Source organism: Salvelinus fontinalis, chromosome 3 (assembly GCF_029448725.1).
Source record: "Salvelinus fontinalis isolate EN_2023a chromosome 3, ASM2944872v1, whole genome shotgun sequence".
NCBI lineage: Eukaryota > Metazoa > Chordata > Actinopteri > Salmoniformes > Salmonidae > Salvelinus > Salvelinus fontinalis.
Window position 1 is genome coordinate 2939544 of NC_074667.1, and position 23233 is coordinate 2962776.

The window sequence follows — 23233 nt, forward strand, 5'->3', positions numbered from 1 at the left end:
AAAGGTAGAATCCTCAATTCTTGCAGTCCAACCTTCAGTTGGGTCTGGTGGCTTAAACACTGTGTCTGACAATGCCTGCCAAAATTGTATAAAATGACACATTTTCAAATACATAAAACAATGTTAAACATTAACACACTAGGAAACTACACCAAAAGAGAAGGGATCTAATTCTGCACTAAACAGAACTTGAAACACCAAAATAGTGTTTTAAATATTTTCTGTGAGTGCTCCCAGTCCCTGGCAAGGTGTTGCACAACGCTCGATTTAGTGGTGTTACAACACACCATGTAATATTTCAGAACATCTCAGGATGATGTGTTTCAATACTCCAGCAAAGGGAAGGTTTTGTCTCCTTCAAGATGGTGGCAAGCTCAGTGTTACAAAGCACTTCTCCTACCTAGGAGGCTCTAGCAGGACGTGTCACGCCTGTCACACCTTTCCCAAATACCAGCGCCATAAAGATATGGACTTGTTTATGGCTATATATATTGCTGGGGAAGGTGAGCTTAATGGTGCCAAAAAGGAGAAGGCAGTTAAGAGAGATGATAGATTGACAGCAAGGCAAGCAAGCACATCTCCATTTCTATGGTCGTCATTGACGGTGTGTGTGTGTGTGAGTGTGTATGTGTGTGTGTGTGTGTGTGTGTCTCATTCTCTCCATCCATGTGTGTGTTTGTGGAATGAAGCTGCCACCCTCAGAGTAGCTACATTTATCTAGCCCATATTTCTGCCTGTCTGGGTTTCATTAGCTAGAGCTGGGATCTTACACTACGCTCATCATCCAACTGTAGGGGTGGAAAACACTAAATCACACTAGGCCATGTGTAATAATATCCCCAAAAATGTGTCCGGAAGGCACCTCCTGCAGGGGGCCTATCACACAATACCTACCCAGGGTCTGTACATTAGTCCCCCAATCAGAGGCTTTAAGACTATTGTTCTGTGCTGACCTCAATACAAAATGTATTTCAAATACATGTACATTTGCGTCTTTGCTAAAATGCATTTAATGACTCAAAATGCATATACAGTGCCTTCAGAAAGTATTCACACCCCTTGATTTTTTTCACATTTTGTTGTGTTACAAAGTAGGATTAAAATTGATTTAATTGTCTTTTTTGTGCTTAGCTCTATTCCGTTTCTTTTTGCCATAAAAAAAACTCCCTAGTCCTTGCCGATGACAAGCATACCCATAACATGATGCAGCCATCACCAAGCTTGAAAAAATGAAAAGTTGTACTCAGTTATGTGTTGTGTTGGATTTGACCCCAAAATAACGCTTTGTATTCAGGACATAAAGTTTATTTCTTTGCCAAAATTTGAGCAGTTATACTTTAGTGTCTTATTGCGAACAGGATGTATGTTTTGGAATGTTTTTATTCTGTACAGGATTCCTTCTTTTCACTCTGCCAATTAGGTTATTATTGTGGAGTAACTACAATGTTGTTGATTCATCCTACATCTTCTCCTATCACCGCCATTACACTCTGTCATTGTTTTAAAGTCACCATTGGCCTCATGGTGAAATCCCTGAGCAGTTTCCTTCTTCTCCGGCAACTGAGCAAGTAAGGACACCTGTTTCTTTGTAGTGACTGGGAGTATTGATACACCCTCTGTCATGTTCCTGACCTTTTTTCTGTTGTTTTTGAACTTTGTTTAGTTGGTCAGGACGTGAGCTGGGTGGGTAGTCTATGTTATGTGTTTCTATGTTGGGTTAAATGTGTTGCCTGATATGGTTCTCAATTAGGGGCAGGTGTTTGACGTTTCCTCTGATTGAGAACCATATTAAGGTAGGCTGTTCTCACTGCTTGTTTGTGGGTGATTGTTTCTGTGTCTGTGTCTGTTTGCACCACACGGGACTGTTTCGTTTGTTCGTTCGTTTGGCTAGTCTTTCCTGTTCGTGCGTTCTTCGTGTCTATGTAAGTTCTCAAGTTCAGGTCTGTCTATGTCGTTTTGTTGTTTTGTTTCTATTCAAGTGTTCTTCGTATGTTCGTCTTTGCTTTAATAAATATTCATTATGTCTACATACCTCGCTGCGTGTTGGTCCGATCCATGCTCCTCCTCATCCGAGGAGGAGGAATATGACGAACGGTACAGAATCACCCACCAACAAAGGATCAAGCAGCGGGATAACGGGCAGCAGCGACAGCAGCGGCCCATTACACAGGACTCCTGGACTTGGGAGGACATTTTGAAGGGAAAAGAACCCTGGGCTAAGGTTGGAGAGAATCGCCGCTCTCGGGAGGAGAAGGAGGCAGCTAAAGCCCATGAGCGGTGGTATGAGGAGGCAGCACGTAAGCGAGGCTGGAAGCCGGAGAGTCAAGCCCAAAAATTTCTTGGGGGGGGGGGGGGGGGGGGGGGTAAAAGGGAGTGTGGCGAAGTCAGGTAGGAGACCTGCGCCAACTCTCTATGCTTACCGTGGATTGCGAGAGTACGGGCAGACACCGTGTTATGCGGTAGAGCGCATGGTGTCGCCTGTATGTGTGCATAGCCCGGTGCGGGTTATTCCACATCCCCGCACTGGCAGGGCTAGATTGAGTATTGAGCCAGGTGCCATGAAGCCGGCTCAACGCGTCTGGTCACCAGTGCGTCTCCTCGGGCCGGCATACATGGCACCAGCCTTACGCATGGTGTCCCCGGTTCGCCTACACAGCCCAGTACGGGTTATTCAACCTCCCCGCACTGGTCGGGCTACGGGGAGCATACAACCAGGTAAGGTTGGGCAGGCTCGGTGCTCAAGGGAGCCAGTACGCCTGCATGGTCTGTCTGCCGTCTGCCCAGCGCCGTCTGAGCCATCCGTCTGCCCCAGCGCCATCTGAGCCGCCCGTCTGTCCCGAGCCGTCAGAGCCGCCCGTCTGTCCCGAGCCGTTAGAGCCGTCCGTCAGTCAGGAGCCGCTAGAGCCGTCCGTCAGTCAGGAGCCGCCAGAGCCGTCCGTCAGTCAGGAGCCGCCAGCCAGTCAGGAGCCGCCAGAGCCGCCAGCCAGTCAGGAGCCGCCAGAGCCGCCAGCCAGTCAGGAGCCGCCAGAGCCGCCAGCCAGTCAGGAGCCGCCAGAGCCGCCAGCCAGTCAGGAGCTGCCAGAGCCGCCAGCCAGTCAGGAGCTGCCAGAGCCGGCAGCCAGTCAGGAGCTGCCAGAGCCACCAGCCAGTCAGGAGCTGCCAGAGCCGCCAGCCAGTCATGAGCTGCCCCCCAGTCATGAGCTGCCCCCCAGTCATGAGCTGCCCTTCAGTCATGAGCTGCCTTCCAGTCATGAGCTGCCTTCCAGTCATGAGCTGCCTTCCAGTCATGAGCTGCCCTCCAGTCATGAGCTGCCCTCCAGTCATGAGCATTACACCCTCTAAAGTGTAATTAAATGGATATTCAATGCTGCTTTTTATTTATTTTTACCCATTTACCTGTAGGTGCACTTCTTTGCGAGGCATTGCAAATCCTCTCTGGTCTTTGTGGTTGAATCTGTGTTTGAAATTCACTGCTCGACTGACGGACCTTACAGAGATGAGGTAGTCATTCAAAAATCATGTTAAACAATATTCTTGCACACAAATTGAGCGCATGCAACTTATTGTGTGACTTGTTAAGCAAATGTGTACTCATGAACTTATTTAGGCTTTCCATAACAAAGGGGTTGAATACTTATTGATTTTTAATTTTTTATGAATTTGTGAACATTTAGAAAAACATAATTCCACTTTGACATTATGTGGTATTGTGTGTAGTCTAGTGACAAAAAAAGGCTTTTACCGACGTAAACAGGTGGGGGTTGTGCTTACAGCCCAACACCGTGCAGGACGTTTGGCATTTGCCAGAGAACACCAAGATTGGCAAATTCGCCACTGGCGCCCTGTGCTCTTCACAGATGAAAGCAGATTCACAGTGAGCATGTGACAGACGTGACAGAGTCTGGAGATGCCATGAAGAACGTTCTGCTGCCTGCAACATCCTCCAGCATGACCGATTTGGCGGTGGGTCAGTCATGGTGTGGGGTGGCATTTCTTTGGGGGCCGCACAGCCCTCCATGTGCTCGCCAGAGGTAGCCTGACTGCCATTAGGTACCGAGATGAGATCCTCAGACCCCTTGTGAGACCATATGCTGACACATGCACATTTGTGACCTGCTGGAGGTCATTTTGCAGGGCTCTGGCAGTGCTCCTCCTTGCACAAAGGCGGAGGTAGCGGTCCTGCTGCTGGGTTGTTGCCCTCCTACGGCCTCCTCCACATCTCCTGATGTACTGGCCTGTCTCCTGGTAGCGCCTCCATGCTCTGGACACTACGCTGACAGACACAGCAAAACTTCTTGCCACAGCTCGCATTGATGTGCCATCCTGGATGAGCTGCACTACCTGAGCCACTTGTGTGGGTTGTAGACTCCGTCTCATGCTACCACTAGAGTGAAAGCACCGCCAGCATTCAAAAGTGACCAAAACATCAGCCAGGAAGCATAGGAACTGAGAAGTGGTCTGTGGTCACCACCTGCAGAATCACTCCTTTATTGGGGGTGTCTTGCTAATTGCCTATAATTTCCACCTTTTGTCTATTCCATTTGCACAACAGCATGTGAAATTTATTGTCAATCAGTGTTGCTTCCTAAGTGGACAGTTTGATTTCACAGAAGTGTGATTGACTTGGAGTTACATTGTGTTGTTTAAGTGTTCCCTTTATTTTTTTGAGCAGTGTATAAATATTTGTGCATTAAGTCGTGTCCACTGCCATTTCTCACATAATTAACTTTACAGACACAAAAAGACCCCACCATGCCGAACGAACAGTTTATCTTTCTGCATTTATAAAATTAAACCAGCATTTCATGTTTCCATCAGCCCGGTTGTGACTTGTTTCATGCATCAGGTATTTCATCCGCATGAAATGGTTGGATGGAAGCGTGGATAGTGACAGCATTTAAACTGTGATGGTGAGTAAAATTCTATATTGGCGCATCCTTTCTACTTAACACATCAAAGGGAAGCAAAAGGCACTCATTTCGTGGAACGACCCAGTACACGTTCATTTTATTACATTTTTTAATTGAACCTTTATTTAACTAGGCAAGTCAGTTAAGAACAAATTCTTATTTACAATGACGGCCTAACGAAAGGCAAAAGGACTCCTGTGGGGACGGCGGCTGGGATTAAAAGTAAAAAATATAGGACAAAACACACATCAGGACAAGAGCGACACCACAACACTACATAAAAGACAACAACATAGCAAGGCAGCAACACATGAATACACAGCATGGTAGCAACACCACATGACAACAACATGGCAGCAACACAACATGACAACAACATGGTAGCAACACAACAAGGTAGCAGCCCAAAACATGGTACAAACACTATTGGGCACAAACAACAACACAAAGGGCAAGAAGGTAGAGACAACAATACATCACGCGAAGCAGCCACAACTGTCAGTAAGAGTGTCCATGAGTGAGTCTTTGAATGAAGAGATGGAGACAAAACGGTCCAGTTTGAGTGTTTTTTGCAGCTCGTTCCAGTCGCTGGCTGCAGCGAATTGAAAAGAGGAGCGACACAGGGATGTGTGTGCTTTGGGGACCTTTAACAGAATGTGACAGGCAGAACGGGTGTTGTATGTTAAGTTCAATGCTCTCGTCAAGTTTGCTTGTTTATTTGTCATATGCACATGAAAGACATGGAGTCACTACATGACTGATAATGTATCACGTTTGAAGTCATTTACATTTTAGTGCTGGTGGTATGTAGTTGAGGCAGTTAAGAAGAGATAGACAAAGAATGTAGACAGATAAGACAGTTAAGAAGAGATAGTTAAGAAGAGATAGAGAGAGAGAAGATAGTTAAGAAGAGATAGTTAAGAAGAGATAGACAGAGAATATGCTCATCACCCAACTGAAGGTGTGGAAAACACTACATCACACTAATCAATGTGTAATAACCCCTAAAATGTGTCTGGAAGGCATCTCTTGCAGGGGGCCTATCACACAATACCTACAGAGGGACCTATCATGCGTCACCCAATCGGAGGCCTCAAAGTTGTTGCTGGGTGCAACCGGGATCATCCTGTCATCCTAACCTTCTGTGCTGACCTCAACACAACCCAAATCAAATCAAGTTTATTTTATATAGCCCTTCGTACATCAGCTAATATCTCGAAGTGCTGTACAGAAACCCAGCCTAAAACCCCAAACAGCAAGCAATGCACGTGTAGAAGCACGGTGGCTAGGAAAAACTCCCTAGAAAGGCCAAAACCTAGGAAGAACCCTTGGGACTTTAACCAATGTTATCGAAGGACAAAATACACTTGTTTTTAGAAGTAGGCATGTGTATTCACTTTGGTGCTAAGGTAGTAAATAACGGTTTCTGTATGTTTGTGTGTGTGTGTGTGTGTGTGTGTGTGTGTGTGTGTGTGTGTGTGTGTGTGTGTGTGTGTGTGTGTGTGTGTGTGTGTGTGTGTGTGTGTGTGTGTGTGAGAGACAGTGTGTAATTATGGGTTTTAAAATAGCTAATGTCTTGCAACAGAGTTTTTCCCCCAGTGATTATTAAGGATCGTTTACATTTATTTAATAACTCTTTCGGAGTTGGCATTTGATTAAACAGAACTGAGACCGTTTAAAACTTATTCTAGGTATTGTTTGTAACCGTAGTCTGTGAGAACACCAGGATGACTAACAGATGCCTCAGGTACTTCTCTATCTGTGCCATTCCCAATAAGCAGAAACCTGTGATCAGTTAAACATTTCCTTAACCTCACCGTAACCACTTTTAGGTAAAGCTAAATCTGACCCTAGATGATTACCTAGGGGATGTTAGACTTCACAGTAGCAGCTAAACAGACGTGTCCTGATGCATGTACAGTGCAGTGGAGCCATTAAGTTAAATGATTAGAATATGTAACATAATGCGTGTCGGCAGGCTTGGGGAAAAAAGTGATTTGGTCTGACAGATACCACCTCTGCTAGGGAATATGAAGTGAAGGCAGCCTGGAGGTTTGTGTGTGGTAGGTGGAAACAAATATAAGCCCCATGTTCATTCCTGTTACATGTGAAATTTCACAAAACCATAATTAGGCGACCATAGAATGTTCCATGTAAATCAGTAAGAGATTACTGTACCTAGAAAAGGATGTATAGGCCTACAGTACTAAAAAGAAAAACAATAACTAGACTGCTGCATGTCTATGTATACAGAGAGATAAGAGGATGCTGGTTTTATTGTAAACATGATGTATATATTTTGGATGTCAGTGGAAAGCTAAAGCAAGAAAATAAAATCTTTCCCAAAGTCAAAAAAAACATCTAGGGAAGAAAATTGTAGGACTATTACAGTTCAGATGTAAGCGACCAGTATGTTGAGGGCAGACGTTAGTCAGAAGGCCCCCTGAGGACCTATAGGAGCTCTGCACCCTAGGCTGCCCTGGCTATAGCCTGACTGTAAAAGGCTGTGTGTTGATTTAACTAGGGCTGAAGAGAGCGATTGTAACAGCGCTCCCAAGCAGCATACGGTTTACCAAGATGCCAGGGATCTCCCCCAAGTGACTTATAGAAGAGAGTTCAAACTGTCCAAGCATTGTAGGAAATATACTTTTAGCCAAAGGAACACACATGATTCTTGACATTTGAATCTTTTTGTTTGTTTTGTTAACCTTTTTTTCTCTGCCCCCCGATGCTATTCTTGCTTTCCGGTGTCACGGTAATGCGATATGACAATGTGAACTTTGGGCCAACGAATTCCGGCCGCGCTGTCTGACGTTGCTACTCTCAGGAGTCCATGCTAGTCTGTTGAGGAATACAGCTAGGTTTCTATCGCTACTTGTCATCGCTGCCTCCCGTCAAGGCTAGGAGTGCGGGGGGACTGGGGGGACTTCAGATAAAACGACTCCCACATCACACGGTGAACACAAAACATCCCACCCCTCTGCTACCCGAGACAGGAGATACCGCTGTACTCCTGTCAAATGGCACGGCTCGCAATTAGGATCAAATGGGCTATCTATGGAACATGTGACCAACCCCCTTGTCTATTTTTAACACAAGGGGGATGACAACATTGACACATTGAATCCCTAGAGAACAGAAACATGCACAGTATGCCATAGTTCCTGGGTACATCAAAGCCTTAGCTAACACTAGGTTATCGCATGCTATGTCTATCGCTATGGTATGTATGCTAAGCCTCGGATAACGCTAGGCTATCGTATGCTATGTCTATCTCTATGGTATCTATGCTAAGCCTTGGGTAACGATAGGCTATCGTATGCTATGTCTATCTCTATGGTGTGTATGTTAAGCTGCATTGCATGCCTCGATAATGCACAGGAGGGCAGTTATTTTGCAGCCCATGTGCTATAGTGGTGCAAACATACTAGGGCCAAATGTTAGTAATTTATAGGTAGCATTTGTAAAGAGCTTGTCATCAGATCTTAGAGTGGTTCACATTAGGTTAGAATAACTATCACTAACCTCATCCACCATAAGAAAATATATTTAATTCCCAGTCAGTTGACACTATGTTTACAGTCGGTAAACATGTTAAAATACCTAATATGACTTTGGAGTGGACAAAATGCACCATTACATTCTGTATGACCATGGTGCTCACCGTAAAGTCATCCTCGAAAGGCATGGGTGGTCAACAAATTACCTAATTCTCTCATTGTCCATCAATTGTCCATCACCTTACCAAGAAGCTAGAAGTGAGGAATGGTATGGAGATGTATGTGTAGGTATGCATGCATGCCTTCTTAACATACCTAGCAGTTGCACTCCACGGGTCAACCCATAGACATCTATCAGTGCCCACAGCGGTTCTCCTGTTCTCACCCCACTGAAGAACAACATCGGGTTGGACTCATTGATTCTATAGAAGACCCGGCCCTTCTTGTCCACCCAGAAGGCGATGACGTTCCCTTCGTTGGCGAACTCCTCAGGTAATGCCTTGGCCCAGAAGCCACTCTGGGAGACCAGGTCAGGACAGGCATACTTGGGCAGGCTGTCTGGGTTGATACGGGACGGGTCTTTAGCCGTGAAGCCCAGACGGAGAGCTCCGCTCCAGCAACACTGCTTCTTAGTGATCTGTGGGAGGAGGACAGACTATGATAGGTCGATGGTGTTACAGCAGTTTGTAGTAGCATAAGAGTGTACGGTCTAGGATTGTACTTTATAAGGAAGTCTAAATGTTGCCTTGAAGTTTGAAGATTCCCTTTGTGTATTGTTTGTGAATGAGATTCCATTTTGTGACCTAGGCCTATACAATGCTGTCAGGTTGCAAAAGAAAGCAAGTCATGGGCCAATTTGGTTGGTTGTATAACTGTACCATGGTTTCCGTTAGTAAAATATGGTGGCAGACCTTTGACAGGCAGCATTTTAATTTACCGGACATTTAAGACATTTACCGGACCAATATGCATTGGGTGCGTAACCTGATTAGGGCGTCCACCCACAGTGACAGAAATCCCATTTAGATTATGGTAATTCCTCTCAACAGACCATGACACTCTAGGATCCTTCTTACAGAATTCCGATGCGCAATTTGAAAATAATTGCCACATTTACTTTTCCTCAGCTAACAACAGGAGTAATGAACAGCAAAATCACTAGCCTATGTCAATCTGCTATCCCCCATAGTTAAAAAGTGTACCTATTCTGTTGGACAGCTTGTCGTTCTGTGTGAAAGAAATAGGCCATTCCAAACAAAATCTGGGACAGTTGTGGGACAATAGATCCCAAATTCATACAACTAAAAGACCTAGGCTACATCCCCAAAAATGTAAAAAGAAATGAGGCTCATGCAACTGATCAGAATATTTTGCTTAAAATGTTGATACAATATTTAGTCTTCACATTATAAGCGCAGCAATCCGCACAAGGCAGTAGGATACGTGCAAATGTTCATTTCATAATGCTATTAGCAGGAAAACACAGTTGTTAATATGACTAGGATTGTGCATTTGGCTCCTGGACAATAAAATAAAGTTGATTTGAAAACCAGTACAACATGAGAGAAATAGGCCACTGGTTTCAATGCCATATGGGAGTCTTTATAAAATAATTGCCTGTAACTTTAGTTGGATTTTGGCTAGGCTACTTCGAAGCCAGGTAAGACATGCCTCATAATATGTACTGTAGTAAAACATTCAGGTTTCAAACAGTTAAGTATATGTTTTCAAAATTCATACTGCCTTCCGCTCATTGCAAAGTGGTGTGTGACACACTATTGCCTGCCTAGTTGCCTATGCACTTGAATGGCGAAAGGGAAGCACAAATCAATTACCAGCTGAGAAATAAAAATAGTAGCTTATTTTAATCGTGGCCATCAAAACTGTTTTTAACAGGCGATTGCATTTAGAATTGTTGCACAATGATTGGGCTTATAAAAGCACGTTTCACTCCAGCACCAACGAACTAGCTGTTTGATGAGCTGAAGCAGCAGCTCACACGCCACAGCGACTGGTATTTCAACCAATGAATAGGCTAAAATTCCCCCGGACATCTGGCCGGAGCCAAAAATGTTTTAGCAGCTTTTCTTTCTTTTCCTTTTTTTTTTTTACCGGTTAATGGAAACCCTGAACTGTACCTAAGTGTACTTCCGAGCAGGGGTTCCCAAACTTTTTTTACTCAGGCACCCATTCCAGCATTGGGGAACATCACACCTTCCCCCGCGAGTGAGCAAAGTCTATTTCTATAGGCACAAGCACTGTTCATGACACAAACTGTTCCCACCCCTCGGAGAGAAAATATTGCAGGTTTAAAACTTATTTCCTGCAGTTCTACACATTTTGTCATGTGGTGAGGAGAGAATTGATCAATTTTAAAGATCATTTTCTTGCAATTCTATAAAAAAAAAGGGTTTAGGAACCACTGCATTAGAGCACTTGGCTGAATGAACTGTTGTGCTTGCTGCTATTCACTCATCATTGTTTTACCAACACCCAGTAAAGCCACATCCACTTTCCCTGGTGCCATAAGCAATATTTACCCAGTGCTTTGACTGTGTTGACATGCTGGCTTGTTAGATGGAAACCTGTTAAGCCTATTTGGGGAGACACAGGATCAGGAGGAGGAAGCAGCAGTAGACTGAATGAAGGATTTACCTGGACAAGCTCATAAGCTAGATGTGTGTGTGTGTGTGTGTGTGTGTGTGTGTGTGTGTGTGTGTGTGTGTGTGTGTGTGTGTGTGTGTGTGTGTGTGTGTGTGTGTGTGTGTGTGTGTGTGTGTGTGTCTGTGTGTTCGCATCACCATCCTGACTTGGTGTGTTTACATTATATATACCGTGCATACATCAGATACTGTACACATCAAAGCTAGTCTCACCTATTGTACAGATCCGTGTTAGTATCTCTCTCCATATCTTGCGTCATCTTTTGAGCCTTTGGTGTCAGCATCCCACCATGTACAGAACAACCTACAAAGTTCCCTACAACTGGGTGTTCTGGTGCCTCTCTGGCAGTTCAACATGTTGATTGGGGACCTTGCTGAGGAATGGGCTTTTTCTTCTTGAAAATGTTAATAAAATAAACAAATAAAATCAATCTACCATTGTTAGAATACTTTAAATACTGTAAATAAACCTCCTTGGGTGTGGTGTTGTGTCCATCTAAATCTCTACATACCTTGATCCGGACCTGCTCGTACAACGCTACGGGTCTGTTGCTGAAGGTGATGGCGTTACAGAAGCTGGCCTGCCTCTTGACGGTCCTCTGGGCCAGGTCCATGGCGATCTGGGAGCCCTTGGTGTTCGGGTGGAAGAGCAAGGGACTTATGGCCAGGCCTCTCCTCTGGCCCCCGCCCACAACGCCACACTGCTGGATGGGCAGGCAGCGCTTGGGCTTGTGGTGGCATCGGTGGGTGGTGGAGGGGAACGGACCGCCCAGAGAGTCTGATGGATAGACAGAGGGGGTGTCATCCGAATGACATTCAAACCCTTCTAATCCTTTATACATTATGTTTTTGTGTTCTATGTTGTTCTGCGTCTTGTATGTACAGTATGTACTGTTCATGTGAATGGGACATTTGCCTGTTTTCCCCCCATGAAGTTCTCTCCCAGAAAATACAAGTTATTTGAATGTAATTGAATATTAATACACTCATTAGAACAGGTGTAGTTCTTGCTCGGCTTTAGCTGAAGTTGAATGATTGTCACATATTAGGATGTGTAAATTGCCCCACGATGCTGATCTCAGCACAATGTCATGTTGCCCCACATTTATGGCAAAGGTTATGATTTAGGGAGGCTAAAGCTGATCCTAGATCTGTGCCTATGGGGACCTTCTATGGATTTCTAGGCCTATTCCTATCAGATAACTAGTTCACCTCTTACTACAACCGGACTTGTTTGATTCACATAAACAGCAGTTGCTCAGTAATCATGTTGGTCCTCCAGCGAAAACCAATTCTAAGTCCATGCTGTTGTTTAACGTTTTACAATGTTTGAGTAGGAAATGACATTTTCCTCCCTGTTCATTGCTTTGTGCCTGACCTTATGACCTTAGGACTGGCAAATAAAGTTAGTGGTTGATGTGCACCATCTCTGACCCAACATTATCATCCTGTTGTGAGTATTGATGCCAAGTCTGAGTCAGTGACTACGTGGCATTTTCAGTTAGGATTAAGCATCATTACTGTACAGTGTAGAATATAATACAATACTATTATATTATTAATGTTTATAGTATAAACCACGTGTAAATGTACTTTGAGTTTAATTGAATATTATTTATTGATATAAGGAGGGGGGGTGTCTAATAACCTCCTATTGTCTCGGGAAAATGCATACAGTTCATCATATGACTCATATAAACAAGTACAGGGAGGTACAAACGGACAGGAAACTACAAACTACATGATTAAAATCTAGTAATGGAATCCAAATAGATATTCTAGCACACCATTAGAAACTGCAATACTAGCTCCAGTATGGTACAATATATCATATGACTCTTATAAACCAACTCAGGGACGCACAAACTACATGATTTTATTACTATCTAGAAATATAATGTAGATAGAAAACCTAGTGCATCAGGAACAAACCATAGGATTTCACTTCTATCTAGTACAGCTACATCTGTTATAACATATCAGCAGGATCTGCAATGGAAAAGCTTCAGGATTATCATGACTATTAGGAATGACATCTAGATAGAGAATGTAGTCCATTAGCGCCTCACTAGGACCATCTGCATAGAAAAGCTTCCATATACTGATAACGAACAAGATGCCGAGTGAATGAATGTGTTTACCAATGACTCGGGGAGCAGGTGGAGGTTCTACAAATCTGTCCCCAGTCACCTACTACACCGCAGCAGCCAGACATGCTCTCAAAGACACACATCTCGTTTCAATTTCATGCCTCCTTCCACTGTTCTGGCTATAATGTGAGGTCTACACTGAGTGTACAAAATATTAGGAACACCTTCCTACTATTGAGTTGCAACCCCTTTTGTCCTCAGAACAGCCTAAATTCATCGGGGCATGGACTCTACAAGGTGTCAAAAGCGTTCCACAGGGATGCTGGCCCATGTTGACTCCAATGCTTCCCACAGTTCCGTCAAATTGGCTGGATGTCCTTTGACCATTCTTGATACACACGGAAAACTGTTGAGTGTGAAAAACCCAGCAGTGTTGCAGTTCTTGAAACACTCAAACCGGTGCGCCTGGCACCTACGACCATACCCCGTACAAAAGCACTTAAATATTTTGTCTTGCCCATTCACCTTCTGAATGGCACACATACACAATTCATGTCTCAATTGTCTCAAGACATAAAAATCCATCTTTAACCAGTCTCCTCCCCTTCATCTACACTGATTGAAGTGGATTTCGCACTACAGAGGGTAGTGCGAACGGCCCAGTACATCACTGGGGCCAAGCTTCCTGCCATCCAGGACCTCTATACCAGGCGGTGTCAGAGGAAGGCCATAAAAAAAGAATCCAGCCACCCTAGTCATAGACTGTTCTCTCTGCTACCGCACGGCAAGCGGTACCGGAGCACCAAGTCTAGGTCCAAGAGGCTTCTAAACAGCTTCTACCCACAAGCCATAAGACTCCTGAACATCTAGTCAAATGGCTACCCAGACTATTTGCATTGCCCCCCACCCCCTCTTTACACCACTGCTACTCTCTGTTGTCATCTATGCATTGCCACTTTAATAACTCTACCTACATGTACATACTACCTCAACTAACCGGTGTCCCCGCACATTGACTCTGTATCGGTTCCCCCCTGTATATAGTCTCGCTATTGTTACTTTACTGCTGCTCTTTAATTACTTGTTACTTTTATCTCTTACTCTTATCCATATTTTTTTGAAAGTGCATTTTTGGTTAAGGGCTCGTAAGTAAGCATTTCACTGTAAGGTCTACACTTGATTTATTCGGCGCATGTGACGAATAACATTGGATTTGATTTAACAAGTGAGATCAATAAGGGATCATAGCTTTCACCTGGATTCACCTGGTCAGTCTGTTTCATGGAAAGAGCAGGTGTTCCTAATGTTTTGTACACTCAGTGTATATAATGTTATGTGACTGGGATATTAGCCTGTTGTGCCCTTTCAATTAGCTAACTGTGTTTTGGTTCTATTCTATATTCAAATCAGGGCCTCTTGGTTGTCCTCACCAAATTGTACAAATCACAATAACCCAGCGCTTCTACTTTTTACCATTGATAACCTCAACAAAGACTGCAAAAGCAACAGATGGTCTGGGAATCACTGATAAGGCCTGTATACAGCATTCTACATAACAGCGAGCCTACGTCCCAAATGGCACCCTATTCCCTACACCATGCACTACTTTCAACCAAAGCCCTACAGGGCACTGTCAAAATGAGTGCACTAAAAAGGGAATAGGGTGCCATTTGGGAGGAAGACACTACTTTATCAATAGATACACACTCCCAGTGTTTAGCCTATACAATCACTTACTCACTCAGGCCCCATAATCAAGCATCATGTCCTTTTGTCTTTAGCGTAGGGGCAAAGGGAGAGCATTCATTGAATGGGGCGCACATGCTCGCAGCAGATTGGACAGTGTGTGTGTGTGTACAGTGTGTGTGTGTGTCAGGCCAGATTGAACTGAATGCATTAGCGACAACTAGCAAAAGGAGAACCGCAGCTGTTGGTTGAGGGAAACAGGGGTTAAGTGTGAATTCACGTTCCTTAGCAACCCTCAGTCTCTGCGTCAAAGGCTAGATTTGCGGGAACGGCTCAGGCTAGATACGGACAGATGCTATTTGTTTGCTAGCAGACAACACATGAATGATATTTGCATTTTAGTGCTATGGTTCATCAGGACAGCTTTGTAGGCTACAGTAGGATCACTAATATTTCCAAACTCATCTCGGCCTATCTGACTGAAAGTAATTTTTCCATGAAGGATTGCTCTGTTTTATGCTTATTGGACAGGCTGTCTTTAAATGCTTTGGAGCTATACCTACAGGTATAGGATATTAATTTGACCAGTTTCTAATGCAGGTTGACGTTTCTTGTCATGAGTCTTGTCCTGGAGGCAGAACTGAGCGATTCCCCTTTAAATAGCCCAGCGGTTAGCTTTTTGCTCTTAATTTAAAGTGGCACTCCAGTCTCCTTTTCACCTCATTCAACAGCTGATTTACATAACACAAGGTACATCTCAATAGGTGGTCCAGGTATGTCATGATAGAGCACAAGTGGGGGTGGGCCTTTCCTCTTTTGTTCTCTATTGCTCCTCTTTTGTTCCTCAAGCAAGGGGGGGGCGATGACATCACAGATTTCCATCAGACCAACACCTAGACTGCGCTACTCCTTGAAGTTTGCAGTTGTGTTTAAAAAACACTCGTTTGCGCAGAAATATTTTTTTTTTACCCTTTACTGTCTGTACTTTATTGTATTTATACTGGGGATATTGCTTTTCAACGGTAAAAGTTCAAACGTCACTGAAGGCCATTTTTAAGGTTAGGGTTAGGCATTAGGGGCAGTTTGAATGATGAGCGATGTTTGAACTTTTACTGTTGAAAAGCAATATCCCAAGTAGAAATACAGTAGCAGTGTGGTTTTATGACTTTATAGCTGTGCCAGCTAGTGACCACTCCGCAGAGCTGCCTCCAGAAGAATATTCATGATGAAAAATGCTAACCTGCGCTTCGCACCGCAAGAAAATAGTCCTAGCATTACCAGACAAAGATATGGAAAAAAGGTGTATGGGGATAAGACTGTATGACCTTATCACTCTCTAGCTGGATTTGTAATGTGCCTGGGGATCTTGGAGTGCCTCAATACAGATGTAGTATCTTAATTTGAGCCAGTTTGCTAGAGCAGTAAAATAATCCTGCAGCAACAGGAAATGTGAATTATTATGTGGATTATAAGTAATGGATATTTTCTTTGTAGGGGTTGATGTATTTTATATTACGGCAAATCAAGTTAGAATTGTAAAAGTGGAAATTACAAACTTTAGAAGCCTTTTTAAACCTTGAATACACTACAAGTTTGCATTTCCTGCAGTACAGGAAAATTATCATTAACAAAAGAGTGATGAAATTAAGATCCTAAATCTGTACCATCGGCAGGATGTTATTCAGAATGACCAACCTTCCCAGAGAATTCCCCTTCTAATTCTCCATAAGTGGGCTCCCGAGTGGAGCAGCGGTCTAAGGCACTGCATCTCAGTGCTAGAGACGTCACTACAGACCCCGTTTTGATCCCGGGCTGTATCACAACCAGCCGTGATCAGGAGTTCCTTCTTAACTGACTTGTCTAGTTAAATAAATAAAAAATTCCCAATGCCTACAATTTGACCTCAAGTAACATCTGTGGAAGGATGTAAGCATATTGGGTGATGAAGCCAATGATTACGAAGCACCAAGTCAGGGCATGTGTAACAGGTCCTTCCACCTCATACATACTGTTGATAGGATTTCACATGCCTAATTTGTGCTCACGCTGCCATTGGTTACACTCTTAGAAAACAAGGTGCTATCTAGAACCTAAACGGTTTCTTCAGCTGTCCCCATAGGAGAACACTTAGAAGAACCCTTTTTGGTTCCAGGTAGAACCTTATTGGGTTCAATGTAGAACCCTTTCCCCAGAGGGTTCTACATGGAACCCGAAAGAGTTCTACGAAAAAGGGTTCTCCTATAGGGACAGCCAAAGAACCCTTTTGGAACCCTTTTTTCTGAGAGTGTATATTTAGAGTTGAGGGTACAATTCCTACAGTATAATAGTGAGCTGAAAAAGCCCAATTATGGTAATTGTTTCGGTGATGTTCTGTGTGAGCACATAGTTCACACATGGAGCCACTCTCCTATTCAAGCTCTGCATTGAAACATTGTTTATAATGATGAATACCTCAATTTGATTCCATTAGCCAAAGATGATTAATTGGCTGTTAGCGAGCTATTTACGAAGGCGAAAAGCGAGCTAGGAGCCTAAGTTAAGTGTCCAGTTTGATTGATTTCTTTCTGTACACAAGAGAGGTAACTATATGAATCAGGTAGAGTGGAATGCAAGACACAAGGGGTATTTCAATTTTTTTTAAAGTTATTTGTCACACGCTTCGTAAACTAACAGTGAAATGCTTACTTACGGGCCCTTCCCAACAATGCAGAGGAAGAAAATAGAGATATAATAGAAAGTAATAACACGTAATAACAAATACACAGTGAGAAATGGCAACTTGGCAATATATACGGGGTACCAGTACTGAGTCAATGTGCAGGGATACGAGGTATTTGAGGGAGATACTGTGTGTGTCAATACAGTGCATTTGGAAAGTATCCAGACCCCTTGACTTTTCCCACATTTTGTTACGTTACAGCCTTATTCTAAAATGGATTAAATCGTTTTTTCCCCTGTAACAGTCCTGACCTATTTATGTTAGTTTTTATGTGTTTTTGGTCAGGGCATGTGTTTTGGGTGGGCAGTCTATGTTACCTGTTTCTATGTTGGTTTCGGTTTGCCTGGTATGGCTCTTGATTAGAGGCAGGTGGTTTGCATTTTCCTCTAATCAAGAGTCATATTTAGGTAGGGCATTATCACTGTGTGTTTGTGGGTGATTTGTCTCCTGTGATGTCTTCGTCGTTGTCGATGTGTTTCACTTACGGGACTGTTTGGCTGTTCGTGTGTTCCGATGTAACGTTCCTGTCCGTGAGTTTACGTTTGTTATGTGAGTTTATGTTCAGGTTCCGTTCTACGTCGTTTGTTATTTTGTAAGTTTTGAAAGTGTTTGTTTTCGTTGTCATCGGTGTTCGTTATAAAATAAAGATGGCATATTTCCCAGACTCCGCATTTTGGTCAGAAGATCCTTCTCTCCTCACCTCATCTGAGGATGAGGAAAGCGACAGCTGTGACAGAATCACCCACCAAAATACAGAGACCAAGCGGTATGGGAAAAATGCTCGACGGAGCAACAAGGACTTTTGGACTTGGGAGGAGATCCTGTCTGGTAGAGGACCCTGGGCGCAAACTGGAGGAAATCGCTGCTCTCGTGAGAAGAGTGAGGCAGCCACAGCCCAGGAGCGCTGGTATGAGGAGGCAGCTAGGAGACGTGGATGGAAGCCGGAGATTCAAGCTCGTAACCGGAATTATGAGGGGACACGTCTTGCACGGAAGCCCGAAAAGCCCGTGAGTAACTCCCAAAAATTTCTTGGGGGGGGGCTAAGGGGTTGTGGGCCAAGGGCAGGTAGGAGACCTGCGCCCACTTCCCAGGCTAACCGTGGAGAGCGGGAGTACGGGCAGACACCGTGTTACGCAGTAGAGCGCACGGTGTCTCCTGTACGTGTGCATAGCCCAGTGCGGGTTATTCCACCTCCCCGCACTGGTAGGGCTAGATTGGGCATTGAGCCAGGTGTCATGAGGCCGGCTCAACGCGTCTGGTCTCCAGTGCGTCTCCTCGGGCCGGCATACATGGCACCTGCCTTACGCATGGTTTCCCCGGTTCGCCTGCATAGCCCAGTGCGGGCTATTCCACCTCGCCGCACTGGCAGGGCGACCGGGAGCATTCAACCAGGTAAGGTTGGGCAGGCTCAATGCTCAAGAGAGCCAGTACGCCTGCACGGTCCGGTATTTCCGGCGCCACCTCCCCGCCCCAGCCTAGTACCTACAGTGCCTATATTACGCACTAGGCTACCAGTGCATTTCCAGAGCCCTGTTCCTCCTCCACGCACTCTCCTTATAGTGCGTGTATCCAGTTCGGTGCCTCCAGTTCCGGCCCCACGCACTAAGCCACCTGTGCGTCTCCCAAGTCCTGTACACACTGTCACTTCTCCCCGTACTAGTCCTGAGGTGCGTGCCCTCAGCCAGGTGCCACCAGTGCCGGTACCACGCACCAGGTATAGAGTACGCTTTGAGAGTTCAGTGTGCCCTGTCTCTGCTCCCCGCACTAGTAGGAAGGTGCTTATCATTAGCACGGTGCCTCCAGTTCCGGCACCACGCACCAGGTCTACAGTGCGCCATATCCGGCCAGAGCCATCCGTCTCCCCAGCGCCATCTGAGCCATCCGTCTCCCCAGCGCCATCTGAGCCATCCGTCTCCCCAGCGCCATCTGAGCCATCTGTCTTCCCAGCGCCATCTGAGCCATCCGTCTTCCCAGCGCCATCTGAGCCATCCGTCTGCCAGGAGCCTGCAAAGCCGCCCGTCTGCCATGAGCCTGCAAAGCCGCCCGTCTGCCATGAGCCTACAGAGCCGTCAGCCAGACAGGAGCCGCTAGAGCCATCAGCCAGACAGGAGCCGCTAGAGCCGTCAGCCAGACAGGATCTGCCAGAGCCGCCAACCAGACAGGATCTGCCAGAGCCGCCAACCAGACAGGATCTGCCAGAGCCGCCAACCAGACAGGATCTGCCAGAGCCGCCAACCAGACAGGATCTGCCAGAGCCGCTAACCAGACAGGATCTGCCAGAGCCGTCAGTGAGCCATGAGCAGCCAGAGCCGTCAGTGAGCCATGAGCAGCCAGAGCCGTCAGTGAGCCATGAGCAGCCAGAGCCGTCAAAGAGCCATGAGCAGCCAGAGCCGTCAGTGAGCCATGAGCAGCCAGAGCCGTCAGAGAGCCATGAGCAGCCAGAGCCGTCAGAGCGCCATGAGCGTCGTGAGCCGTCAGCCTGCCATGAGCGTCGAAAGCCGTCAGCCTGCCATGAGCGTCGAGAGCCGTCAGCCTGCCATGAGCGTCGAGAGCCGTCAGCCTGCCATGAGCGTCGAGAGCCGTCAGCCTGCCATGAGCGTCGAGAGCCGTCAGCCTGCCATGAGCGTAGAGAGCCGTCAGTCTGCCATGAGCGTCGAGAGCCGTCAGCCAGCATGGACCTGCCAGAGCCGTCCAAACAGGACCTGCCAGAGTCCTTCAGCCGGGATCTGCCCCTTGTCCCGGTGTTGCCCCTTGTCCCGGTGCTGCCCCTTGTCCCGGTGCTGCCCCTTGTCCCGGTGCTGCCCCTTGTCCCGGTGCTGCCCCTTGTCCCGGTGCTGCCCCTTGTCCCGGTGCTGCCCCTTGTCCCGGTGCTGCCCCTTGTCCCGGTGCTGCCCCTTGTCCCGGTGCTGCCCCTTGTCCCGGTGCTGCCCCTTGTCCCGGTGCTGCCCCTTGTCCCGGTGCTGCCCCTTGTCCCGGTGCTGCCCCTTATTCCAGTGATGGTCCTTATCCTGGTGCTGCCCCTTGTTTTTGTGCTGCCCCTTGTCCCGGTGCTACCCCTTGTCCCGGTGCTGCCCCTTGTTCCGGTGCTAGCTGATTATTTAGGGGAAGGTAATGTTTGGGTGGTCAGTGGTAGGGGTAGACAGAAGAGGGGAGTGACTATGGTGGTATGGGGACAGCGTCCGGAACCGGAACCACCACCGTGGTCAACTGCCCACCCGGACCCTCCCCTGGACTTTGTGCTGGTGCGCCCGGCGTTCGCACCTTGGGGGGGGGGGTACTGTAACAGTCCTGACCTATTTATGTTAGTTTTTATGTGTTTTTGGTCAGGGCATGTGTTTTGGGTGGGCAGTCTATGTTACCTGTTTCTATGTTGGTTTCGGTTTGCCTGGTATGGCTCTTGATTAGAGGCAGGTGGTTTGCATTTTCCTCTAATCAAGAGTCATATTTAGGTAGGGCATTATCACTGTGTGTTTGTGGGTGATTTGTCTCCTGTGATGTCTTCGTCGTTGTCGATGTGTTTCACTTACGGGACTGTTTGGCTGTTCGTGTGTTCCGATGTAACGTTCCTGTCCGTGAGTTTACGTTTGTTATGTGAGTTTATGTTCAGGTTCCGTTCTACGTCGTTTGTTATTTTGTAAGTTTTGAAAGTGTTTGTTTTCGTTGTCATCGGTGTTCGTTATAAAATAAAGATGGCATATTTCCCAGACTCCGCATTTTGGTCAGAAGATCCTTCTCTCCTCACCTCATCTGAGGATGAGGAAAGCGACAGCTGTGACATCCCCCTCATCAATCTACACACAATAACCCATAATGACAAAGTAAAAACAGGTTTTTAGACATTGTTACAAATGTATTAAAAATAAAACATTGAAATATTACATTGACATAAGTATTCAGACCATTTGGAAGCGATTAGAGCCTTGAGTCTTCTTGGGTATGACGCTACAAGCTTGGCACACCTATATTTGGGGAGTTTCTCCCATGCTTATCTGCAAATCCTATCAAGCTCTGTCAGGTTGGACGGGTAGCGTCGCTGCAGAGCTATTTCCAGGTCTCTACAGAGATGTTTGATCAGGTTCAAGTCCAGGCTCTGGCTGGACCACTCAAGGACATTCAGAGACTTGACCTGAAGCAACTCCCGTGTGACTAGTCTCCCAGTCCCTGCCGCTGAAAAACTTTCCCACAGCATGATGCTGCCACTACCAGGCTTCACCTTAGGGATAGTGCCAGGTTATCCTCCAGACATGACGCAAAAGAGTTCAGTCTTGGTTTCATCAGATTAGAGAATCTTGTTTCCCATGGTCTGAGAGTCCTTAAGGGGCCTTTTGGCAAACTCCAAGTGGGCTGTCGTGCCTTTTACTGAGGAGTGGCTTCCGTCTGGCCACTCTACCATAAATTGGTGGAGTGCTGCAGAGATGGTTGTCCTTCTGGAAGGTTCTCCCATCTCCACAGAGGAACTCTTGAGCTCGGTCCGAGTGAACATCGGGTTCTTGGTCACCTCCCTGACCAAGGCCCTTCTCCCCCGATTGCTCAGTTTGGCCGGCGACCAGCTCTAGGAAGAGTCTTGCTGTTTCCAAACTTCTTCCATTTAAGAATGATGGAGGCCACTGTGTTCTTGGGGACCTTCAATGCTGCAGAAATGTTTTGGTACGCTTCCCCAGATCTGTGCCTTGACACAATCCTGTCTCGGAGCTCTACGGACAATTCCTTCGACCTCATGGCTTGGTTTTTGCTCTGACATGCACTGTCAAATGTGGGACCTTATATAGACAGGTGTGTGCCTTTCTAAATCATGTCCAATTAATTAAATTTACCACAGGTGGACTCCAATTAAGTTGTACAAACATCTCAAGGATGATCAATGGAAACAGGATGCACCTGAGCTCAATTTTGAGTCTCATAGCAAAGCGTCTGAATACTTATGTCAATAAGGTATTTCTGTTTCTTATTTTTCATACATTTGCAAACACTTCTAAAAACCATTTTTCGCTTTGTCATTATGGGGTATTGTGTGAAAAAGTCAAGAGGTCTGAATACTTTCCAAATGCACTGTAGGTAGGGATAAGGTGCTCGTATCAGATCACGTAGCTGCTCCAGCAACGTGTCCAAAGTTGGTGTCTGTCACACACACACACACACACACACACACACACACACACACACACACACACACACACACACACACACACACACACACACACACACACACACACACACACACACACACACACACACACACACACACACACACACACACACACAGTGACCGTCATGGCTCTAAAATGGCTCTATTTAACCTACTAGTCCGGAAGCTGCCTCCCATAACACAGCAACGTCCTCATTAGTGTGTGTGTGTGTGTGCGTGTCTGTGTCCGTGTCCATTTAAAATCCTTACATGCCTGTTCTCTCCCACTCTCCCAAAGGTCAAGGATGTCTCTTTATGGATAAACATTGTGCATACTGTGGTTCTCCTTCCGTAGCCTGGAGAAGTGTGTGTGTGTGTGTGTGTGTGTGTGTGTGTGTGTGTGTGTGTGTGTGTGTGTGTGTGTGTGTGTGTGTGTGTGTGTGTGTGTGTGTGTGTGTGTGTGTGCGTGTGTGTGTGCGTGCGTGCGTGCGCGTGTGAGGACTTATTTCGCTAATGACCTCACAGTAATGACAAGTCTAA

General features: G+C 45.9%; 1 protein-coding gene across 1 annotated transcript in view; it reads right to left on the minus strand.

Annotated features, from left to right (window-relative positions):
• The window catches only part of LOC129836171 (E3 ubiquitin-protein ligase NEURL1-like), a 71760-nt gene that overhangs the window by 36689 nt on the left and 11838 nt on the right, over positions 1 to 23233 (minus strand). Inside the window, exons 2-3 of the mRNA XM_055902022.1 lie at positions 11586 to 11851; positions 8726 to 9047 (exon numbers count right to left, since the gene is read on the minus strand). Of these exons, the coding sequence (XP_055757997.1) occupies positions 8726 to 9047; positions 11586 to 11851 (588 nt within the window). The remainder of the gene's footprint in view (positions 1 to 8725; positions 9048 to 11585; positions 11852 to 23233) is intronic.